This window comes from Saccopteryx leptura, chromosome 11, assembly GCF_036850995.1.
Source record: "Saccopteryx leptura isolate mSacLep1 chromosome 11, mSacLep1_pri_phased_curated, whole genome shotgun sequence".
NCBI lineage: Eukaryota > Metazoa > Chordata > Mammalia > Chiroptera > Emballonuridae > Saccopteryx > Saccopteryx leptura.
In genome coordinates, this window is record NC_089513.1 from 22,384,842 (window position 1) to 22,411,325 (window position 26,484).

General features: G+C 38.0%; 1 protein-coding gene across 1 annotated transcript; it reads left to right on the plus strand.

The window, feature by feature from the left end:
* HDHD2 (haloacid dehalogenase like hydrolase domain containing 2) lies at positions 1-25,804 on the plus strand. Its single transcript, XM_066352521.1, has 6 exons — positions 1-101; positions 2,947-3,155; positions 7,059-7,143; positions 19,677-19,893; positions 22,695-22,758; positions 24,538-25,804. The coding sequence occupies exons 1-6, from the start codon at positions 1-3 to the stop codon at positions 24,639-24,641; spliced, it is 780 nt and encodes a 259-aa protein (XP_066208618.1). The 3' UTR covers positions 24,642-25,804.
* The last annotated feature ends 680 nt before the right edge of the window (positions 25,805-26,484 follow it).

Consider the following 26,484-nt stretch of genomic DNA (forward strand, 5'->3'; position numbering starts at 1 on the left):
ATGGCAGCACGCCGTGCCTTAAAAGCTGTTTTGGTGGATCTCAACGGCACACTTCACGTTGAAGATGCAGCTGTGCCGGGCGCACAGGAAGCTCTTAAAAGGCAAGCTATCCTCCAGGTTCAGCTGACAATTATGTCTGTAAGTGCCATTTTACCAAGGCAGATCATTAGTGAAATGGATGGCCTTGCAATGGCATTTCACCAGCTAACCATATATGCAAAAACTGCCGTGAGTTTAGCTAGAAAATGTGTGCATTGTAATATCTTCCAAACATTGTTCTCTAAGCCTTTATTAGGTTTGGCCTTTCGAGCTAATTTTTTCATTCTTTGTGTATGTGTCTTTTTCTAAGTCAGTAATGTAAATTTGTGAATGAAAACTCAGGATCCTAAAATGTAGAGTACATAGCATTGGAAAAACCACAAATGCAGGAATCACAAAGTGAAATAAATGTACACATACACAATGGCATAGTGCTGCCCACTCCCCCTTCACCTAAGATCTAGCCTTGAGAGTGCAGCTGCTCAAATGAAATTTAATTTGAAACTTTAGAATTATTTCCATCAACTAAATTTAATGTCTTCAAAGGTTAGAGACTGTTTTATGTTTCTGATGTATCAACCATAGTACTTAACCTGTCTAGATACAAATTGGGATACATGGTAAAAGTTTGTTAAAGTAAACTGAATGTGAATGTTTGCTTCTGAGTGTCTTAAAAAAAATACTTTTCAGTACAACAGTACTAATAATTGCTACAAAACACCTTCATGTAAAATAATTTAGAGAAGTTTTCAAAGTCAGTAACATCTAGCATGTGGTGCTTATCATTTTCCCACCTTAAATTAGTCATAGTATGCTGTTATTCAGAAAGTCCAGTGACTAATTTTACAGTGCCAAATATTAGGGCAAAAGATTGACACAGACCTCGCTTGTATTCTCTCAGGGAGGTTACTTTCCATTTGGGGAATAAACACATATAAAGAGACTTATGTATCTGGTAGGCATCATTTGGAAGCTATCAGTTTAGTTAGGAGTCATGATGTTCATGTTATAGGTGGACATGATGTTGTTTAAAGCCAAAAGAAAATCAGATGCACAGTTAGACTTTCTCTTGATTCTTTGATACTGTCTCTTGGTTAGGCTTTCTCTGGGAAAAGAGGTGGACAGGAGCTTTCCCTGCTCTAAAGATGAGCTTTCTACATTGGATTGAAAGAAAACCTTTTTTATTTCTGATGAACGATGAATGACATCACTAAGTAGTTGTATAGCTCTGAGCCTGCTGTTCTGGAGGGCAGGAGCCTACTACCAGTTGCACTGGTGGTTTCCATCCGGAGAAATCACTGTACTATTACAGCCGGTCTTGGTTTCTATAGAAACAGACAGACTAAGGGAAGTTGAGGGATCAGTAAAAAGAAAAGTGTTTTTAAAATTCTAATTAAAATGATGTGGTTATTTCAGTACTTCTACTGGTTCATGTTTAGGATGATACTTATGATGAAATAATCAATTTCTTTTGAGAGCTAAACCGCCAAATTTAATGTTTTTCAGAAAAGCTACCACATATATATGATAGAGGCAATCATGATTACAGTAAACTATTTAATCATACAAATTTCATGTTCTTTCAGTGAATACTTAAAAATCTCTGTTTTATTTGCTTGCATGTTTCAAATTGTGGTTAGTGCTTTTACACCTTGAAACCATTTGGGGCAGGCATAAAACAAAAAGCAATAGAGTATTAATATAAAATTTTAAATTGTAGCTAAATTAAAATTCTTTTTAGATTTTGGATGAAAATACTATAGGACTAAGAAAATAATTTTCATTTTCAAAGAAATCTAGACTACTATGAATTCTTTCTGAAACCTGATTGCCAGTTTAAGTTCTTTTTTTTTTTTTTTGTATTTTTCCAAAGCTGGAAACGGGGAGAGACAGTCAGACAGACTCCCGCATGCGCCCGACCAGGATCCACCTGGCACGCCCACTAGGGGGCGATGCTCTGCCCCTCCGTGTTGTGACCAGAACCAATCCAGCGCCTGGGGCAGAGGCCCAGGAGCCATCCCCAGCGCCCGGGTCATCTTTGCTCCAATGGAGCCTTGGCTGCGGGAGGGGAAGAGAGAGACAGAGAGGAAGGAGAAGGGGAGGGGTGGAGAAGCAGATGGGCGCTTCTCCTGTGTGCCCTGGCCGGGAATCGAACCCAGGACCCCTTGCACGCCAGGCCGACGCTCTACCACTGAGCCAACCGGCCAGGGCCAGTTTAAGTTCTAAAAGCAGATCACAGAATCAAAACAATCCTATATGTAAGTAGTTTAAGGGGAAAACGCTTTATTTTTTTAATGGACTGTTTCTTTGTCTAGATAGATTCTGTTTATAAATTTGGTAATACATGAGAGTTTAACCAGTGACTGGCGAAGAAGAAGGGAGAACAGCATCTTGATGTGTCGTCCTCGGTTTTCAGATTGGGGTTCTTGTCTCAGCTCTGCTTCTGCCCAGCTGTACAAAGCTGAGCAGGTCTCTTCGCTGCTTCAAGTCTCAGTTTTTCCTCTTTAAGAAGAGAGGGTTGCACTAGTATGTAGATAATCTCTACGGTAGCTTTCTCCTATCATAATCTGTGAGTACAGTGGTCACTAAAGTTTGTTTTTTTCAGTTCTTTCTTAAATCTCTGCAGCAAAATTCAGTTAAAGTAACAGAAGGTTTCTCAAAAAGGTAGACACAGCTTTTACAGTTTACCTTTGTAGCCTTTGGTGGTTAAGTAGCCCCAAGGGTGTGGATAATATGTAAGCAATTCTGGGTAGATAACAAAAAAGGTTATTAGTAATAAAAACATTTACTTGGTGATTTAGCCTTCATTTCCTGACCTTTGGCAAGTGCTACCAAATTAGGAGATTTTATGGGGCTATAATGTAATTGTAAAAGCTGCCTGTTGACATCTGAATTTTACTTTTCCAGGTTACGTGGTACTTCTGTAATGGTTAGGTTTGTGACCAATACAACTAAAGAGAGCAAGGAAGACCTACTGGAAAGATTGAAAAAACTGGAGTTTGATATCTCTGAAGATGAGATATTTACATCTCTGACTGCAGCCAGAAATTTAGTAGAGCAGAAACAAGTCCGCCCCATGCTGCTCGTTGATGATCGGGCACTACCTGATTTCAAAGGTAGTGGAAATTTGGAAAGATTTAAATATTGGTTCTTCATATCTTCTTATAAGTTATTTTTAAGACAATGTTTAGAAATATTTATTCAGGTTTTCTCCTATTATTATTGAAATGTCCACAGATCTAAATTGGTATTTCTCAAACCTTTTATGACCACACTCTGTAATAAGTGAAACACATTACTTAGTAACCTAGTGCATATATGTGTGTGTTTATATATATATATATAATATTAATATTATATATATATATGCTAAACAGTACTTACTGTATGAGAATTACTATTTTCTATTTGGTTGACTTGTTTATTTTATTTTGATGCTACTTAGAGCCCTCCAAATTAGTTTTATTATCTACTAATGGATTATGACCCACAGTTTGAAAAAAGCACAGATCAAAATTACCTTGAGTATTATAATCCTCGATCCAAGAGCCACTGTAATAATTTGATTAAATGAGATAACCCAATATCTCCTTATTTAAAAATAGGTGTCATTCTGAATAGTATGAAATTTTTAGAGGGAATAAATGGTGCTAGACAGAGACTTGACTTAGGGGGTGTGCAGAGATGTGTTGTAGAATTGGGCACTTGAAACCTGTATAATTTTGTTAACCAGTGTCATGCCAATAAATTTAATTAAAAAATAAATTTTTGCAGTGATCATGAAATATTTTTAATCAAGAGAAATTCTACGGATAAAAGAACTGCAAAGAAATCTTAAACTTCATTCAGTAGCTTAGTGTTACTAGTAATGTTGGTATTGCTATTTTTCAATTATACATAGTTAAGAGAGTGAAACAAGCATTTTTCCTCCCTTTCCTATTTGAAGTAGAGTAACCAAGTATTTGATAAAGGTACATTCTTTATAGAATTCCAGCTAGTAGATGTGAAAGGTATGGCAGAATTAGAAAATCATCATTGAAGCCCTAAGGAAATAGGCAGGACATCACTGGATTTTAAACACATTAGGTCAAGGGCTGATGGGGAGCTTCACAATGGAGGAATCAGGCTGATGCCACTTAAACCTGTTGGTCAGTCTTAACATCACTAGAATTACAACAAGCAGTATTTATGTGCTTCATGATGTGATGTAATAAGAGTTTTATAGCATTGCCTATGAAAAAATCTTGCCTAAAATTGAATGAGAATCAAGGTGGCCTCTAGAGCTAATTAACAGTTTATAAAGGTAAAATAAGGTAAAGGAACAAATTAAATAATATTACAAGCAATCAGCCAAATCCTGAGTGTGAGACACTTTCCAGGATTAATGATCTGGCTGCTCCAATAAGTGAAGAGAAGAGCTGCTGCGGAATGAGACAGAGAGAGAACTATTGAACCACCAAACATACTGCACAGACCTTGTTGGCTGCCAGTCACGTATCAGATGTAAAAAGACATTTTGAGACATTTGGGGTGATTCTGATATGGACTAGTTATTAAGTGATATTAAAGAATTATTATTAACTTTGTTGCCATAATATTAAGGTGGCTTTTTAAAATGTCTCTGTCAAAGATATACAGTATATTGAAATATGAAGGATAAAATGAATGACATGTTATCTGAGATTTGCTTTAAAAAGACCAAAAATATGTAGAAAATTATAAGATTGCAAGGCTTATTGTACAGTCTTTCTACTTTTAAGTACAGTGTGTCCGTAAAGTCATGGTGCACTTTTGACCGGTCACAGGAAAGCAACAAAAGACGATGGAAATGTGAAGTCTGCACCAAATAAAAGGAAAACCCTCCCATTTTCTGTAGGATGATGTGGCAGCATGTGCACATGCGCAGATGATGACGTAGCACCGTGTATACAGTGGAGTAGCCCACAGCCATGCCAGTCGAGATGTGGACGGTACAAAGGAACGTTCAGTGTGTTCTGTGGCTCGCTAAATTCGAATCTGTGACCAAAGTGCAACATGAATATCAGAGCTTTTATAATGAAGCGCCACCACATAGGAATAACATTACTTGGTGGGGTAAGCAGTTGAAGGAAACCGGCAGTTTGGTGGAGAAACCCCGTTCTGGTAGGCCATCAGTCAGTGACGAGTCTGTAGAGGCTATACAGGATAGCTACCTAAGGAGCCCTAAAAAATCTGTGCGTGAGCCCACATCAAACTGCACTGAATAGGTATGAAACTGGGAGAGTTTTCCTTTTATTTGGTGCAGATTTCACATTTCTATCGTCTTTTGTTGCTTTCTTATGACCCGTCAAAAGTGCACCATGACTTTACGGACACACTATTTCTAAAAATTTCCATGACGAAAAAAGGAAAAAGGTTGTTTGGGTAGCCCACAGGACTGCCAAGGAGAGCTGGATGTTAGTCTGAGTGGTTATGCAGCCAGGAACAATGTGTAGTATCATGTCCCAGAACTGATCAGGTGCCATTGATTGTCCCTGCTAAGCACTGAACTCGGCCGCTTTCCCAGTTGACTGCAGTGGAACTGAAGATTGGATGCTCCAGCTAGCACAGCTACCTAAGAATCTGAGGCTGCAACAGTCACCTCTTCCAGAGTGCTTTTCCCTGTTCCTTTGTTTTACTAGCTCCCAGTTCAAAGCTTTGGGTAGGTGTTTCTGGTTGGCAGAGCCTCTGTCTCATGCCAGCACCCATAGCAGCAAAGTGTCCGATATTTTCAGCCTTTGTCATGGTAGGGGGAGCTCTGCCTCTCACCAAGCCTTATGAACTAGTGAATTCCGATTATGAGAATGGTATTCAGCAACTGGGCGACCACAAGTAATAACAAATATACTCTATAATCAATGTATTTGTGTTTCTGGGTTAGCTGAAGTACTACAAAACAGCGTTTTAATTGTTTTTCTCTTTTGACTTTATTTGAAGAAAGTTAAGATTCTAGTTGTATCAGCATTGAACTGGAGTTGGGATATAGAAGGAGAGTCCCTGGTATGCAAGACATCTTTGTCATTCAAACCAGGACAATATTTGAAACATCCTTATATACATGAAAATACCTGAAATAGAAGGATTTTTGAAAGGCAAGAAGTATCTTTGCTGTTATTGCCTATCTTTGCTATTGGTAGATGGAGATGATAAAAATAACACAAAAAACTAATTCTTATTGTAGCCAACAATTTTTTCTTCTTTCAACACACTTTTTGCAGTTATTCAATACTCATGGCTGCTGGCAAGGAGGAAATTCGAAATCTTGAAATTCTCCTCTTCCTATTTCTTTTCCTTACATTTTGGTGGAATGTTAATCAAAAATGCTTAAAAGCAAACAATAAGTGAGGCAAATAGGAATTGGCATATGGATAATCCATAGAACATTGAGTCAGACTTTTAATAATTGTGATGGTGCATGTATTTGTTTGGTTGTCATATCTGTTATCAGGTAGCAAGGCCTTCAAATATACTTACATTACAGAATAATATTTGTGACACTAAAAGTAGATAAGGCATTATGTAGATAATAGTAGAATCTAAAGTGTGTTCCATATTTCTCATGAATGTGTTAACCTCAACTGTGTCGATTAGAGTGTCTAATTTCCTTGCCTCATAGATTTTCATTCCCTCATCAGATGCTATTGATCTGATAAGCTCATAGGGAATTCGTGGCTGTTCTTGTTGATTATAATCAGTAAAGCTTTTTGGAGTTAGAAAGTACTTGTTTGAGAACATTAGGTTACAAGTTTAATTCATATATTCTAATAATCGAGTAGCTGTAAAACCATGCAAAGAAATACGCAAAATACTAAGAGAACTTTTTCTTCCTTTTAGTATCTCTTATACGATTTCCCAAAGTACAGAGGGCAGGATACTCTCTTAAACTTCAGAATATTGTACAGCAAAAATTTATACTTTATTGACTATAACTACTTTATTATAAAATGTGACATTACTTTTAATTGCATTTTTTAACAGTTACTTACTTTTTCGATTCCCAGGAATACAAACAAGTGATCCTAATGCTGTGGTCATAGGATTGGCACCAGAACATTTTCATTATCAAATTCTGAACCAGGCATTCCGGTAAGTCTCTAGTTCAGTGTTTCCCAACCTTTTTTGTGCCATGCCCCACCTTAACCTTTCTAAAATTTTTATGTCCCCCCCTATGTAACATACATAATTTTTAACATTAAAAAATTGATTTGTTCACTTAATAAACAAATGATAGGTTCTAGGAAGAAATCACTATGAAATTGTTAACAAAACACAGTAAGTAAAATTTCAAAACATATAATGAAAAACAGAAATTTAAATTCCATATAATTTTAATACAGATTTTTCTATATTAATTTATTATTTTAATTTAGTGTGATTCTTGCGCTTGATGCTTGCTGCACAGAGATTTTATATTAGGTTCCAATTTGGTTAGCTTTAGTCTCAAGTCTCCACGTTGTGTTATATCCAGCCGATTTCTTTTTTTTACCAGTAAATCATTTACAGCACTAAATCCACATTCAGCTAAAAATGAAGATGGAAACGGTAGCAATAGCTTTCTTGCACATTTGGTTGAATTTGGGTATTTGATTTCTGTTTCCTCACAAAGCCATGCCATCACTCCTGTGATATTAAATAAAGCTTTAACTGACTCATCATTTTGCAATTCTGTGAGTTCTTCTTGACACTGCATATTTGATATATCAGACAAATCCACTAACATTGGCTGCATCATCCATGTTGGGAAATCAATTTGTTTTAAATCAGAAAATCTTTCTTTTAAATCAGCCGATAGAATATTCAAATGATTGACAATAACAAGTAAAGCAGTATCAGTTACTTCACATTTTTGGAGCCAATGAAACTGTTTAAAGTTTTTGTTGTTAATATGTTTCTGACATAACTCAATATTGGTAATGAAACCAAATATCTTTGCTTTTGCATCGACAAGAGTTTTATTTGTTCCTTGAAGTTGCTTATTTAATATATTTAGTTTTTCAAAGATATCGGCTAAATAACTCACAAATGCTTTACCATCTGTTGTTAACAGATACTTCATTTCAGGTTTGTCGCTTAAAAATTCACTAAGAGTAGCAAACAGTTCCATAAATCTTTTCAAACAGTTTCCTTTAGATAGCCATCTTACTTCAGTATGAAGTAAAAGTCTCACATGGTCTTCATTTTGTTCTTCACAAAATAGCTTGAAAAGACGCTCACATTTGGCACTAGCTTTAATAGCATTAACACACTTTATTACTGTATGTAATACTTCATTCAGAACAGGCAAGATGTTTTTAGCTACCAAGTTTTCCCTATGAATAACACAATGCACAAGAATCATTTCTGGATTCGCATCTTTCATCAATTTTAAGCAGCCATTTTTCTTGCCCATCATATTGGGAGCACCATCTGCAGCACAAGATGTTATATTTTTCATTGGTATATCATTGACATCTAAGTAGTTTTTTAGCTTATTATATATATCTTTGGAGGTAGTGGTGCTTTCTAATCTTTTACAGAACAACATTTCTTCAGCAAAATGTCCTTTATCAATATATCTTACGTAAGTTATCAATACTGCCTCACTGTCTCTCAAAGTTGATTCATCCATTTGCAAGGAGAATTTTCTTGTTTTCAGCTTTTTGTTTTTGTTTTTGTTTTTGTTTTTTGTATTTTTCTGAAGCTGGAAATGGGGAGAGACAGTCAGACAGACTCCCGCATGCGCCCGACCAGGATCCACCCGGCATGCCCACCAGGGGCGATGCTCTGCCCACCAGGGGGCGATGCTCTGCCCCTCCGGGGCGTCGCTCTGCCGCGACCAGAGCCACTCTAGCGCCTGGGGCAGAGGCCAAGGAGCCATCCCCAGCGCCTGGGCCATCTTTGCTCCAATGGAGCCTTGGCTGCGGGAGGGGAAGAGAGACACAGAGAGGAAGGAGGGGGGGGTGGAGAAGCAAATGGGCGCTTCTCCTATGTGCCCTGGCTGGGAATCGAACCTGGGTCCCCCGCACACCAGGCCGACGCTCTACCGCTGAGCCAACCGGCCAGGGCATGTTTTCAGCTTTTCAGTAAGTTGTTTTTCAATATCCTCACTCATTTCGTCTATTCTTCTGCTAACAGTATTGTCACTGAGTGGCATAGCTTTTACATCTTTGTCATCTTTTTCAAGAACCGTTTTAAGAAATGCTGATATTGACAGTTTTATTAAATTCTCTCCTATAGTGTGATTTTCTCCAGTTTTAGCGATGAATAAAGAAATTTGATAACTAGCCTCAAGAACACAATTATTAGTTGAAGTATGCGCAGTAAATAGGGACTTTAATGTTGTTATTTTTTCAAATTTTTTCTTTAAAGTTTTAAAGTAACTCAAATCTGAATTAATTTGTGCACTATGTTTCGCCTTCAAATTCGCCTCAAGACGACCTCGTTTCATTGATTCGTTGGTCAAGCATTGCTGGCATAAAAGACAAAAAGGAATCCGCTCATCATGAACAGCGGGTATGAACCCAAATTTTAAATATTCCTCCGAATATTGATGAGTTTTTTTCTTGCTTGCACCACTCATTTTACTATGGGCTATAAGAAATAAAAATAAGATCAATTAAAAACTAATATTAAAATATGTGTTAAAATATATTCAATGTGACATAGAGTAAACGTATACTAAAAATTCATATTTATTTAAATGTATATAACACATTTACTACATTACCACCCAAATCAAAAGGTATCTATATTTTTTCCACTTGACAAAATTTTCTGGAAAGTTATGCTTCTAAAATTAAAATTGTCGTGCATGCACTATTATAGCCCCAATAATATTTATAAAATATTAGTGCTTTCTAGCCCCGATGCAAGAAGTACTTAATAAAGAGTTTAATATTGATAAAAATAAAATCAAATACTTACCAATTATATCTATACAATATATATATGTATATTTATTAAATCAACGAGCTTTTACAACAGTTTTGACTGACACTTATTTCAAATTAACACCAACTGAATGATGTGAAACACTACAGAAGTTGTGATGGGCCAATTAGGTGAGAATAACTGCGTTGTTTAGCGAGTTTTTAAAACGTCCGGGGTTCCCCGCGGCAGACGGCACGCTCCGCGGTGAACCCAGGACGAAGTTTACTTGACGATGCTAATCACCCAGTTGATATTTTGGTCTCGTCAAACGAAATTATACTTAATAATTATTTACCGCAATTATTTAAGAATTGCATTTTTTGTTAAATTTGGCACCGATATCTAGCATTGCATTTAAATGGCCCGGGGCGAAAGAGTTAAAGTCGTGTCGAGTCCATTTTCAAATTGCCCCTCTTAACTATCGAATTGCCCCCCTGTGGGGCGTGGGCCCCATGTTGGGAAACACCGCTCTAGTTATTTTTCATCTGACCATATACTTCCCTATTTCCCTTCTTGAGCCTTTGTTATAGAAGGTTATACGTGTTTTACTTTCTAGCCACCTAGATCATACGTGAGGATAGACCTCTTCAAAATTACTTCAAGATCAATATCAGATAATATTTAATACTATCCTGCTTAGTTTTTTTTTTAATACCTGCTTAGTTTTTAAAAAATTATTAATATGTTAAAATGTGATGATCATTGAGGTTTTTCTGGTTTATAGAATCAATATTCTGGGGCAGAGATTCATAATAAAATTGCAGCTGTTAAAGCTAGCAGTTTTATCTTTCATCATCACTCCCATGATTCTCCACTGACTATGCTAATTTCTGATAGAAAACAGCACCCAGGCTAGTACACCAAAAAATAGTACATGTGATTATTTCTCCAGTGAGAATCCCAGCTTTGAAACATCTGACCAAACTTTCGAAGAAATTCTATAAGTGATAATGGCAGTCTGAACTGGATGGTTGGGATGAAGAAAACCAGATTCATGTAAAGTCAACGACTTGGTGAATGATTGAGTTTAGGAGTTGAGGAAAGACCATGAGTTAGGGAGGACATCAGATTTCTAACCTGGCAGTGTGATGGAGAACACTCCCTGTGTGGGGTCAGGAGGTGGTAAGACTAGGTTGGGGCCATTTGGGATGTGGGATATTTTAGTGGAGATGTGCCCATGTCTGTTGGTTGAAATTTGGGGAAACACAACTAACACATATAATGTTACAAATCTTTAGTTGTATATGATTTTACTTTTATGAACTTTTTGCTGCTGCTTCCAAAAGGAAGACTGCATACTGGTTCTATGCTTCTTAAGATGAATTGGATCAGAATTCACCTACAAATCAGCTCTCAAGTGAGATCGTGACTTTTTTCCTTGGATTTTTCTCATTTTTCATTTTGCCTTTTACTTCTTGTCAAACCATTAAACAGTATAAATTATCTTTTATGGCAAGTACAAAATACTATATATGGATACATTGAACTAGCTTAAGAAGTTTTTTTTTCTTAATGCCTTAATAAATTTTTGGTATTTAACTTTAAAAATGCTACAAAACATCATTTTCTTACCAGTACAAAGATCTACAAGGATCATTCTAACTTATACTTAATGTAGAATTCATATCTTGATGTATATGTCCAAGAATCAGAATATTTGTAAGAAATGAAAACTCACTACAAGGCTCACACATCTGGGCACGTTATTTGCTGTTGATCTTGAAAGTGGCTGTCCTTGTATACAGTCTGTGTGGCCAGAAATAGCACTATTTTTTCCCCTGGGTGCATTTAGAGCCTTATTAGTTAATGGAAACTATGGATACTTAAAGCACTTCGTCATTGTGATATCAAACTTTTGTTTAAACGGAACACACTTGCTTTTTATAGTTGCTCAGTATCCATTTACTATAGTTATTTCCTGGAGGTACACTACTATGCCACATTGCGTGAAGATATACTTGAGGGTATATGGTGTTAACGTTTCTTTGCTTCACTTCGGTTATTCTACTGTGGCTTCTTGGGGTTGGGAGAGATAGTGTATCACCTGCTACTTATGTAAGGTTTATGATACCAAAATTGGTTTTTATTTGAAATAGAGAAAACCTACTATAATTTCTTACTTCTGAATTTACCCCTACTACCTTTTATTCATTTCTTTAACCACAGAATTCAAGGACTAGGTATTGATTGATTTTAGCTGGTAATTTGGGAAGGACATATTTAATAGGTCTCTGTCTTAGATGAATGTAGACTCGGTAATAAAAATGTATGTTGACATATTACTGACTTTATAATTGCTCGGATGCTGTCTAATTAGTACACTTCCCTAACCATATTGATTTCTTTAAACACTACATTTTAAAGCATTACTGTGCACTTATAGGTCAACTCTAATTTCACAAATGCACTTAACAGTTGTGTGGAGAGTTAACAGAAGGATTTTAGGTCTTGCCCTTCTTTGCATATTGATGTCTCCACAGAGACTGTTCCTTCCAACCAATGACTACAGCTGTTTGGATTGTAAGTGGCAAATATAGACATCTCAAATGAACCACCGATTAGTTAAATTACTATTCAGGTTGATAATGAGAATAAACATTGGATTTTAAACCCTGTGCAGAGCTGCCTTGAATACCAGCTTCAGGGGCATATTGCCCTCGGGTGGATGCATTAGCCTTCCACATTACGCAGCTTCTTATATACTGGTTCAAATGGGTAGGCCCCCCTAAAATGCATAGTACAGTCTGTTACAAATATGTCTGATTGAAATTGAAAACACTGAATTCTTGAGAATTGATTTTAGAGAAGAATATGAACCAGTTATAGGGAATAGACATGATTTGATCATTTGGATTCTAGAAAACATTTAAATCCTGAAAGCCATTGTCTTTTTTCCTTTTACTTACTATTGAAAGATACAAATAATAATATAACTAACCCTCATATGCCTTCAAGCAGTTTAAGAAATACAGATTGTGGCCCTGGCCAGTTGGCTCAGTGGTAGAGTGTTGGCCTGGCGTGCAGAAGTCCCGGGTTCGATTCCCGGCCAGGGCACACAGGAGAAGCGCCCATCTGCTTCTCCACCCCTCCCCCTCTCCTTCCTCTCTGTCTCTCTCTTCCCCTCCTGCAGCTGAGGCTCCATTGGAGCAAAGATGGCCCAGGCGCTGGGATGGCTCCTTGGCCTCTGCCCCAGGCGCTGGAGTGGCTCTGGTCGCAACAGAGCGAGGCCTGGAGGGGCAGAGCATCACCCCCTGGTGGGCGTGCCGGATGGATCCTGGTCGGGCGCATGCGGGAGTCTGTCTGACTGTCTCTCCCCATTTCCAGCTTCAGAAAAATACAAAAAAAAAAAAAAAAAAAAAAAAGAAAGAAATACAGATTGTCAGCGTATTTGATACCCCTGCATATCCCTCATCAATTTTATCACCCAAGACCCAAAAGTAATCAGGATTCTAAATTGTGTTTATCATTTGCATGCATTTTTAAAATACTATAACATATTATATAGGTATCCCTAAACAATATATAATATTATTTTGCATGTTTTATACTTAATTTATCGATTTGCTTTCTTCTCTTACAATGTGTAGGGTTTGTCAGTGTGCGTGCCTGTGGTGCCAGTTTATTCTCTCTCTCAGCTGTAGTACTAGCTTGTCACAGGTCTTTTCATCTTCTAACTTCAGTTAGAAACCCAGAGTTTGAGCATGTTAGTAATGGACCAATTGTAATTAAATATAATGATCTCTATTAGGGGGAAGGTGACCTGGGCAAGCAGATCATGTAATAATCTAATTTGAATTTAGCATTAACAAAATTAAAAAATATCTCAGCACAAAAGTAATACCGTATTTCCTCATGTATAATATAAGATGCACCCTTTTTCGAAAAATTTGGGGTCTAAAAACTGGGTGCGTCTTATACAGTGGTTGTAGATTATTTTACTTGCATTTCCTACTTTTTCACACTTGTTTTTGCACTCGTTGAAAACAGTGCTGAGGAGTTGTATGATTTATTTATTTATTTATTTTTATTTATTTGGGTTTTTTTGGTAACAGAGAGAGAGAGAGGGACAGACAGGGACCAGACAGGAGGGCAGGAGGGGAGGGAGATGAGAAACATCAGTTCTTTGTTGTGGCACCTTAGTTGTTCATTGATTGCTTTCTTGTATGTACCTTGACCAGGGGGCTACAGCAGACCCAGTAACCCCTTGCTCAAGCCAACGACCTTGGGTTCAAGCTGGTGAGCTGTGCTCAAACCAGATGAGCCCATTCTCAAGCCGACAACATTGGAGTGTCAAACCTGGGTCCTCTACATCCCAGTCCGATGCTCTATCCACTGCTCTACTGCCTGATCAGGCAGGAGTTGTATGAATTTTAATGATGAATAAAACTTGAGTTCAATAACTTTATGTAATAACATTTTTTTTTCAAATTTCAGGCCCCAAAATTAAGGTGTACCTTATATATGGGAGTGTCTTATACATGGGGAAATATGGTATGTCTTTATTGTGGGGAATTGTAAATAATCAAAAGAGAATAAACTAAATTATCTGTAATCCTTCCACCTAGGTAGTTTGTTTCTATGCACCTACATATTTAGACAAAAATGTATATATACTATGTGGTAATTTGCTTTCTAAAAACCTAACAATATTTTGTGTATGTTTTTCCATATTTTCCATATTTCACTTTAAGAATTGCAAAACCCATTTTCAGGTTTTTGAAGTTTTAAAAGAAAAACTTCTGAGAGCTTTTGTTAAACAGTATTTGTTTGTTCCTTAAGATTTTTTTCAGAAAGCTAGTTGTTAGGTCAAAGGAATTTTGAGGGAAAACTGCATGGCATTGCTTAACCTAGGAAAAGTTCAGGGTGGTTTTTTTTTAAAAAATAAATTAAGAGCAATTGCTCTCCAGCTTCTGGAAGAGCTTATTAAAATATCATTCTGTCTGAAAATAAGTAACGCCACAACTTTCACATTTAAATGCAAGAGGCGGAAGCTTCAAAATGACTTAATTTTGAAGTTAATTATTTCTTCTCTAATTATTACAAGGTACGAGAATCTTGGAAAGGTTTTAGAGATGTGCAGAAATTAGGTTTTTTTGTTTTTCAGGAGCTTCTTATCACTATAAATTGTTTCTGTCGAATACTGGATTGCTTTTCTTTTCCCATCGCCTCAAGAAAAAAATTAAAAGTTAATTACTCCAATATATTCAATTCCTTACAAAGGGAAGTGGGGGGATCAACAACATCGGCCTCAGTTATTACTGTGTTTGTGCAGCTAGTTACTCCTGACTGTTTTCTATGCTGTGCAGTCTTTCTAATTCAAATCCAGACTGTGAGAAAGTGTTTAAGACTTAAGAACTTGAGTTATTTAAAAGCATTCCATTAGTATATGCAAGAGAGACAGTTTATATGCCACTTTGGGATTCACAGAATACAGGATTGAGTTTAATATCAGTTACTAACCGCTTTTATTTATTAATTTGGAGAGATTATTATATGAACAAGGCAACTTTTTCGCTCCAAATAATAGTTGCAGGTGAAAAAGCCACATAAATATATTGTTACTTGTTTTTTAAGATTGATATATAACATGCACAGTAAGTATACAAATTGTCAGTATACAATTTACTAAAATTTTACAAATAGATACACTTATATAACCCCTCTGATCAAGGTCTAGACCATTTCTTGCACCCTAGAAATCTTCCCATCTCAGTCCTTAAGGTAACCACTACTTACTCCGGTCAGTAGTGCCATTTCTTGCTCTTCATATAAATGAAATCATACAATGATAGCATTTTTGTCTGCTTTTGAGATTTAGCCAAGTTGTTGCAGTTAGCAGTACTTTCTTGATTTGTTTCTTCTTTAGTTTTGCAGTTGGGCAGTAGACTATTGTATGACTATTTCACACTTTTTTATTTATTGTTAATAAGCATTTGGACTGTTTCCAGTTTGGGCTGTTATGAATAAAGCCCATGAAGAATGCTATGAACATTCTTCAACATGTCTTTTGGGGGAAATATATGCTCATTTCTCTTGGGTCTGTAGAATAGTGAAATTAGTAGGTAATAAGATAAGCACTTGCTTAGCTTTAGTAAATATTGCTAAACAATTTTCTAAAGTCATTATAGCAAGTCGTATATTCCCACTGGCTATGAATGAGTTTCAGTTGCTCCAGGTTCCCACCAGTCTCTGGCAGTCCATGTAACTGCAGCTGTTCTGTGTGGTGCGTATAGTGGTATCTTCCTGCGTTTCAGTTTGTGTTCCCCTGATGAGTAATGTTCTCGAAACCTTTTCATGTATAATATTTATTGACCATTGGATAACTTCTTTGTGATGTGCCCATTCGAATCTTTTACCTTTTCTGATTGGATTGTGTTTTTCTCACTGATTTTCAGGAACTTGTTATATGTACAAGTTTTTGGTTGGATATATGTACTGCAAATATCTTTTCTGCCTTTTGCTCTCTTAATAGTATATATATAAGAACATGAAGTTCTTCATTTAAGTGGAGTCCAATTTGTCAAACTATCAGTAGTGCTAAGGTTGAAGAACCCTGATAGTTCAACTACTTCATTGATGAGAACCCAAGGCCCACTGATGTGAAGTGACTTGCTGTGACCTATACGTATTAAGAAGTGTAGATACTAAATTTGGGGCCAGAAAATGCTGGGGGGATGGGGTAGGGAGAGGCAGTGCTATACCTGTAGTGTGTTTAGCAGCATCCCTGGCTTCCACTCACTAGATGCCAGTAGCACCCCTACTCCCCGAGTTGTGACAACCAAAATAGTCTTCAGACACTACCAGATGTCCCCTGGGGAGCAAAACTGTCCCTGCTTAAGAACCACTGAGCTACGTAGATGTCTTCCTAAGATATTTAGGTTGTGGCACTGCTCACTCACTAGGATTTTTCAGTTTTTTTCATTACCTACATGGAATTCACAGCCAGAGATTTTTGCATCAGACTTTCTTTGTACCCTTTTTTCCTTGCTGCTTATACCTCAGTGGACTTATAGTTAGACACAGGCAGAAAATTCTCAGATTTCCTTCTGATACATTATTTCTGGTGTTAAAAACAACCAACCCCTTGTTGCCCTGTCTAGTAGGTATAAAAACACTCCAAGTGTTGAAGTGTTGCCCTGGCTGGGTATCTCAGTTGGTTAGAGCAGTGGTCCCCAACCCCCGGGCTGCGGACTGGTACCGGTCCGTGGGCCATTTGGTACCGGTCCGCAGAGAAAGAATAAATAACTTATGTTATTTCTGTTTTATTTATATTTAAGTCTGAATGATGTTTTATTTTTTAAAAATGAGACCAGATTCCCTCTGTTACATCTGTCTAAGACTCATTCTTGATGCTTGTCTCGTAAGTTCGACAATTATATTTAAAAATACCACAGTTTTTACGCGGTCGCATAATTTTATTTTGTGCATTTATCCGTCCCACCCTAAAGGCCGGTCCGTGAAAATATTTTCTGACATTAAGCCGGTCCGTGGCCCCAAAAAGGTTGAGGACCACTGGGTTAGAGCATCATCCTGATATGCAAGGTTGTGGGTTCGATCCCTGGTCAGGGCATATTAACCAATGAATATATAAATAAGTGGAACAACAAATCAATGTTTCTCTCTCTCTTCCTCTTTAAACTTAATTTAAAATAAAAAGAAATCATTCTTTTTTTTAATTGTGTGGGTGTCTATTTTTGTTTTATTTTTTTTTAATATTTAACTATAAACGATCTTTTAATCATTTGTCCTAGAAAATGATTACCTTTTAGTCTATCCTGAATTTGCCTTGGCTCTTCAAAGACTCAGGAAGGCTTCTGCTGTGCAGAGAATGGTGGAAGCAGGAACCGCTTCCCTGAGACATGCCTATCTTTTCCAGCCTTGTGTGATACCCGTTCCCATTTAGAGAAATGCAGAGGAACCCACAGTTTCAGTCCTTTCAGGGAAAGTACTGAAGTACTGCCTGGGAATTAAGTACACACATCAATCAAGCTGATAAGTCTTCTCCCCAGTTAATACATAATAAAATATTAACAAAGCCAAATCAAATGAGTTTTTAGTTTAGCTATATAAGTGGAAAGCAATTCTGAGGTCTGTTGCATAAAGAATTCCAGTTCCGTGGTAGAGTAGCAAATAAATGGGATTGGGGGCGGGTGACAAGAGGGAGAGAGATACATCATCCATTACTGTCTCGTTGCTCTCAGCCAGGCTGCTCTAAGGCCAGCAGAGTGGCTTGATCAGGTTTCCCAACAGCTGGATTTTAAGATCTGAGTTAAGAAATAAATTTGTGTTAAGATTAGTAAATAAACTCAAAGGATCTGTCTTGTGCTGTGAGCAATTTGTAGTAACTAACAGTAAGGCTCTGTAATAGTTCAGTATTGGTTTTTACTTAATAAAATATTTACTCATAAATGTCTGAATTCTGCATCTCCCACAGGAAGGCATTTCCATGCCTACTGACAAGAATAATTTAGCAGTGTCATAGTTGAGCGCTTAATTACTCTTAATTGGGAAGGGTAAGATGTGATGAATTCTACCTCGATGGATATACTAAATATTTTAACAAAGTATATGACTTAAAGTAAATTAAGCTAGTGAGATCATTTATTACATTGGTTAAAAGTCCCACATTCCATTAGGTGATAGTATGTGTGTGACCCATTTCTGCTATGTGACTACAAGGCTGCACTGTTGGGGTGGATGGCAAAGTTTTTTAGATGGGGGTTGGAAGATGAGTATTAAAAAGTTGGTGGTGGCCTGACCTGTGGTGGCACAGTGAATAAAGCGTCGACCTGGCACACTGAGGTCACTGGTTTGAAACCCTGGACTTGCCCGGTCAAGGCACGTATGAAAGTTGATGCTTCCTGCTCTCCCCGCCCCCTCCTCTCTAAAATGAATAATAATAATAAAAAAAAGTTGGTGAGATTTTTTTTTAGATTTGTTTTGTTATGTTTTGCCTGAGTCACTACTCAGGATCCTTAGTTATATATAGAGTTGGGTTATCAAATTAATGGGGAAACGTTTTGTGCCCTTTTGTTGGTGTGAGAATACTTGTCCTATATCAGGACCAAGAATGAGATGAGGCAGTAAAAGCTCTCTCTCCTGTCAACCTTGTAGTTTAAGGCAAGATGGCCTGATTTGCAAAGTAATGTCAGAAGCAGTCAAAAGGTAGAATGAAGATGTAAAAGTACAAGCAAAAAGTATTTGTAAAATGCTCTATTAAGTTTCTGAACTAAAAAGAAACTTATATTTGGAATAGAGGAAACAGGAAATTAGGTATTTTAGGAGTGAGCTGAATATGTCACTGCAGCAACAGTTGTGTCACATTGTAAAGGGCTCGAGAGCCTCCTGCTTGCCGTCAGGGAAGGTTGGAACAACTTGTCTCATTAAGTTAAGCTTTTTCCCTTGAGTGCTTTATTTAGCTTTACTTCTCTTAATTCTCTTTCCCTAGTGATCTGGATAAAGTGTCTGAAACCACTAAAGGTAAAAGGTTGAAGCAATCCCAAATTTAATAATCTGTCACCTTTCTTTAGTGAATTTGAGTGTAATTCCCAGCAGTTCTTAGCGAATTCATTAGAAGACGGCAAGTCATTAAAAGTTAATAAGAAACTCTTGTCTCTGAATGTGAATAAAACCACTTTGTAAGTCTGACATTCTTTTCTAGTCATAAAAGCCTTGCTTTCAGCCAGTTTTTATTTTCTCTGTCTCTCTAGGTTACTCCTGGATGGGGCACCTCTGATAGCAATCCACAAAGCCAGGTATTACAAGAGGAAAGATGGCTTAGCCCTGGGGCCTGGACCATTTGTGACTGCTTTGGAGTATGCCACAGATGCCAAAGCCACAGTAGTGGGGAAACCGGAGAAAACGTTCTTTTTGGAAGCACTGCGGGGTACTGGCTGTAAACCTGAGGAGGCTGTCATGATAGGAGATGTAAGTAGAAAGAGCCCAGGAAATGCCCGGAGCTCACCTGTCATGCTGGGAGGAGCCAGCTTCAAAGAACTGCTTTGAAAAACAAGCAGACTCTGCTACTGATGATATTGATGATAATAAGTGGCCACCTATAAAAAAAACAAAACAAAAATACAAAAACAAAAAATACAGCTTTCTGGTAGATATTTAGTGGTATTCTTTTAAAAAAACCTTTTTTTTAATTAAAATTTTTGGAGTGACATTTATTAAAAATATATACAGGTTTCAAATGTACAATCCTATAGGATCATCTGTGTATTGTAGATGTTTTTACTGGACTATGTTTTCAATAATGAATGTGGGGGAAATTTTGTGCATATTTGTAAGTTAATATATGGTTAAGAATTCAGATACCGAGAGATACATGTATATTTGCAATATTATGTTTCATAGATGACTCACTCACATGGGTGGAGAACATGTTTTTAGTTGTAAGCAAGTGTGAGTGGGATTTGATTGTCAAGAGTATTTGAGTTTGACAGTGCTTTCAAACCCAGAAAGAAAATGGTATTTAAATTTAAAAATATGAGACCAGTGAAAAAAAGAACGCTTGATCTAAAAAATAAGAAAACTAAATAAGTGTTTTGTCATACAAGTAGGCAGAAGAGACATTATATAATGAATTATGCCAAAAGTTTGAGAAAATATTTTATTTCTGCATGGAAAGTTGGGACACCCCTAAATGATCCTAGATTTTTATGATTGGTTTAATCATTACTCCAGATAATCTTTATACTTTTGATATATCTTAGAAAATAAGATAAATTACATAGTTATATTTCATTACTAAAGAACATTTTTATATAACACATCAAATAGTAGCTTCAGAGAACTGTCAAAGAGGGAACAAAAAATAGTTGTCTTTGCATTCCTATGGTATTTTTCTAAAGAACTGAAATTTTGATTATTTCTGACCATAGTGTGATGATATATATATATATAACTCAAAAGACTATTAAATACAAGTCAATTAAATGTTTTATATGTCCTTTTAAAAAAATCTTTACAGAAATATATATTTTTCAAATATTACTTATGCATTGAACAACCTATACCTAAAGAATTCTACCATTATTGATTTTTTCCTTAGTATGTGCTCCATTGAAGTACTTCTCTAATCACTGTGCCACACATAGCTAGAGATATTGATTGCCTCAGCCCTTTGAGTGGCAGGTCTGAGCCTGGACGGTTAGAGGCCCTAGCTGGTGACCTCTGGCCGTGAACATGTGTGAATTTACCCCAGTGTACTGGAGAAACATTTTCTATGGGTGCCTTGAGGGACAAAGAGCTAGAAGGCACACTGCCTTGTGGTAGGTAGGTGGCAAGGATTATATTTAAGTTTCAAAAGATAATGAATTAGGGTGGAAGGGACCGTGGAGATTGTCTGGTCCACATCTCCTCATTTTCTGACTGAGAAACTGAATCCCACAGGGTGACTCTCCATCCTGAATTCCGGAGCTGAGCAGCGGCCTGCTGGAGGCTGCACCTGAGGTTCTGGACTCCCTCAAGACAAACTGGAGATCCCTTGCTTTCTTAACTTGTGATGGTGCCAGTGTGTCACAGTCCTTCCGACACCCCCTATCATTTCTGTATTTGTTCAACTCAACCAAATAGGATACTCATTGAATCTGATACCATTTTGAGAAACCTTTTCAGTCATATCTATTCCTCTAGGCAAGCCTTTAGCTGACTTTCCCAGGCAAGTGTGTGTTTGAAGAAGTGGCTGTCTGAGCCTGGAGGCTTCTGAGTTCTTTCTCCGGGGAGGGAGGTACTGGTTTGGGGACAGAGTGGGAGGCAGGAAGGGCATGTGACAGCAACTTTGCTCAGGGTCGTTTGTTATCCCAGAGAGTGGCAGTTTTTCCCTTTCCTTGTCCACTTTTCCCCACCTCCCTTCTTCCTTCTCTCCCTCTCCCCCATCTTCACTGTTTCAACAGGGCAAGTGTAGATGCAACCGAAAAGGTTTTAAATTAGACTCTGAATGAAGAATTTTTACATTCTAAAACTCATTTCCAAGGGCTGTTCTTGAATAATACTAATGATTTTAATGGGAAAAAAGCCAACATTTTCTTCAGGCATTGTCTGAGTGAATCCTGCTTGTAACAGACGTGATAGCAGGATTGATTTTCTTGATGTTTCTTCCAGTCCTTGGATTTTATTACCTTGTATTTATCATCACCATCAACCAACATATTTATCCCCATCTTGAGTAAGAATTGGAAAGAGCACCTCCCTATTCTAAGTGATCTGTTATTCCTAAGTCTGAAATGAATGTTAGACTGTCCCACAATCTGTTTAAGCATACTGACTTGACTTGATTGCACCTGTAAGGGACAATCGGATTGAACGTAAGGATAATATATTACATGGGCACCATTTTCTGAATCTAATTCATCAGTGTCTGAAGTTGGATCGTTCACCTTAAAACCTGCCAAATGGATAGAATGCCTTTTTCCATGCTTTGTTTTAAGAGGAGATTAATGTACATGTGGCAGAACTTGAACTGTGTCTGTGCTGTGTTTGATTTCTAGAATTACTACCCTGTTGTACACCTTCCACCTCTGTGACACTTCCTTTTCCAAATGGTATTCTTCCTCAGACTATTATGTGTGAATTGATCCATTTTTACACCATCCAGTCTTTTATTTTAAGAAAAAACCATGGGGTCACATTTCGCCATCCCAGACTAATAAGTCAAATCAGTTGGTAGGGTTTTATTGGCAAATTAATCGACCTGCACTAAATACTTCTTTATGCTTTTCTAGGATTGCAGGGATGACGTTGGTGGGGCTCAGGATGTGGGCCTGCTGGGCATCCTCGTGAAGACTGGTATGTGTCCTCTGTGTAAGCCTTCTCTAGAACGGGATGGTAGAATACACACTGCTTAAAGCAGAGTTTCTGCAGAAATGGCAAAGCCCACCAGACACTTGAATTTTTTTTGTGCCACAAAAACAACGACAAAAGCCAAACGGTTTTAGGATTATAGGGGAAAAAAGACAACGTGAGAGGTCCCATGCTGGACAGCACTGGAAAGATCAGAGCTCAGAGCTTTTTATACTTAGCCAGATGTGACCATACACAGTTGACAGCATTACAGATACCACATTGGAGTGGACCAAAGACCATTGATTGTGGTGCCCTGTAAAAATTTTTGTTCTAGCTATAAGATGATGACATTGATCTCTTCAGGAACTGGCCAGCTAAGTGATCTGATACTTTGTGTTAATGTTTGAATGTTTTAAAAAACACACAAAATCTTTTTTTCTTATCTTTTTACTTGCTATTTTCGGAACTATTTCCAATACCCAAATTAGGTATGTTCTGTGGTTCCTCAGATAAATTTAAGGAAAAGCAATGAACTTACTGAAGAGGACTCAGCTAATACAGTATTCTGACTGAAGTGGACTGGTTAAGTGTCCAGGGTCTTGGCTTCAGCTTGGCACTGGCTATGTGTGTGAGACTCTGGTCAAGGTCCTTCATCTCTTTGGACTCTTTAAGAATGATGGGGTTGGAACAGTCCCTTCTAACTCTCAGTATATGATTTTGTACAATTCTTATATGGATTGTGATTTTTAAAAGTTCTTTCAAGATAAGAACTTTCCCCACACACGAGAGCTATGTGTGGGGTTGAATACTGTTGCATTGGGAGCTTAATGAGCCTTTCCAGATATAATGAAAATGTCTCTCACCCTACCCTGTCCCCAGACAGTATCTGCTGAGCTTCAGACTAATAGCATATGTTTAAGGAGGTGAGCCAAAAGTTCAAGAATTGTCATTGAGCTCCTATAAATCAAGTGGCAGATAAATGGTTTCCTAGATAGCTCTGTGAGCTCCTTTGCCTGGTTTCACATGGTGGTAGAGGAACTATTTAATAGGCTGTTTATAAAAGAGAAGATTTAAACACAGTGGCTTACATATATTTGATAGCTCTAGTACCTTGCATTGGGTCTAGCATACAGAGAATGTATTTGATTTACATCTGTAAAAGGTCTCTGTGACTGCTGTGTGGAACGGTTGTGTTGGGGCATTCAATTGTATGCCTTGAATTCCAGATCTGGGGCGAGCTAGGCAGTGTCCTGCCCTTGGTTCCCTGCCATGCATGTAGCCTGGGCTGCCTGGCCCGTCCTGCCTGGCCCAGGCCTGTGAGCATCCATCACTCTCCTTCCCCATGCCCAGGCATTCTCATTTGCCATGTTCACAGGGTTCCTAGGCAGCAGTCACCTTTGGGAACTGACAAGGCCCTGTGGTGTATGGGCTTCCATTCAGAAGCATTAACTTAGTCACCAATCTACCCTTCGGGCTGGTAGGGGTAGAAAATGATTGCATCAGGTGTGGAGGTAGGAAGGAACCCTCAGCTGTCAGGTGACCCAGTGTCTCTGATTGTCCATTGTGAAAGGCTAGAGGACCTGGGACAGTGCTGAATGTGACATTCCTTTGAGTTTCCTCATTGCATCCTGAAGCCTCAGTAGAAGTGTTTTGGGTGATACGGAGCCCCTAATTCTCTAGTAATTGTAAGGGTGGTTCTGCAGCAGCCCAGAGGTCCATGGGGTGTTATCACTGTGGCATTCTAGCAATGGCCTCTGTTCACTGGCTTTACTTTCATTTCAGGAAAATATCGAGCAGCAGATGAAGAAAAAATTAATCCACCTCCTTACTTAACTTGTGAGAGTTTCCCTCATGCTGTGGACCACATTCTGCAACATCTACTGTGAACCATTATGAGAATCAGAAGCAACCTGAAATACAGCTTTCTATCACCTGGAATGAACCCTCAGCACCCTGGTGCCGGTGCCAATGCCGGCATGGCAGACACACCTCTCAGCGCTGACCTGGTGCAGCCTCCTCTGTTGTGCATTAATTAGAAAGGAAGGTATTGGATTACAGCCAGCCACTAAGCCTTGCTCATCTCTTTTGTTTTGTTCTGTAAAAGAAGATGAGACCCAAAGAAAGGGAAAGCTAAGGTTTTATGCCATTCCTTTTAAAATATTCATCAGATTAGGCTGGGCTAGGAGGAGAGTATACTGCAAGGAGCCGTGTTCTCTGCTGTCTCCTCACTGGTAAAGTGGGAGGGTGGGTTCAGATTGTGAATGAAGTGGAACGGTGGTTTTTAAATTATAAAGTAATGCATTGAGAGGTGCATTACGCTGTAGTTTTAATATTGAGTTCAGCTGTGAAACCCATCAGACGTGCCAAGTGGAGTACATGTCAGAAGAAGCAAAATAAATTGTCCTTTAGCCCAAGGGATTGAGTGAATTTGCTTTAACGGATGTTGAAAACTAGATTATCTGCTGTATTATTCCCAGCACGGTTGACTTCTTTTTCTCTTCATTAGCCAGAGATGACTAATTTAAATTTAGAACCTGATTTTAATTTAAAATAATATTTCCATTAATAACCTATTCATTGTAGATACCTATTATACTGTGTAACAGTTGTTTTGGAAATTTTATGTAAAATTAAAACTATCAGTATTTTACAGATGTTTTAATTAGACATTGTTATTAACAGGAACAGTGCAGAAACTAAAATCAAGCCTTTAATGTCTTATAGACCATGCATTTTTGAAGTTAGTGTCCACCAGGGTCCTATTAACTGTACATTTGCAAGATTTCATTATTTTTGCCTCTGACACTATGGGAAAAATCTTTTAGAAGCTATTGGGACAGATTCACGCTTTTATGTACTTGGTTACTACAGCTGTAAAATGAAATTTCGTCTGGTAGCATGGATTATTCTTCTCATGTTAAACCCACCAAAATGAAGGGGACTAAGTCGGTAATGATTTTCTTAGTGCATTTGCATACTGTGATAATCCTGGGCCTTTGCAATCGTTTTACAGGACTCTTGGGCATTAAATTATTAGCATGTAATTGTACATCATTGTAGTGTTCACCTTATTGAAATGCACACTGATGTTAATGAGCTTTGGGTTATGATACTTGTTTAGAAATCAGCATGGTTTAGATGGGAGGGAGCAAAGCTAAGTAGATGGCAGATCCTTTCCTTTTGGTAGTTCGGTGAGCACTCTGTTCTTGTTTTTGCAGATGCCCCAGCTTGGTACTTAAATACTCTAAAATGTAAAAGATAGATGTTACAGGACCACCACCCAAGACCGGAAGATGAACGGAGGGGCAGAGAGCATAAATTTGGGAGCCTAACCAGCACGTAACTAGCTCTGCGACCCTGGGCAAGTCACCGGGCCTCTCATGCCTTCTTTCCCTTATCTGTAAGAGGGAGATAATGATGGTGCCAACCACACATAAGCTCGGTGTGAGGGTTTAAGGCATGATTCGTATATTAAGTACTTAGAACAGAATCAGACAAATGCTAGGTATTGGTGGTGGAGATGTAGCAGGAGTGTCCACATTTAAGTCTGGAAAGGGTTGGTAGAATTCACCTCTACAGTTCATTCAATGGGGAAAGTCGTCCTGAGAGTTAAACAAAAGAGACCTTCTACTAGTTACACTCCCTCAGAGCAGAGTCTTCCAGAGAAAGAAGCTTAGCGTGCAGGTGGAGAGGGCTGCCTGGTGCCTGGTGGACGAGCCACATTCAACT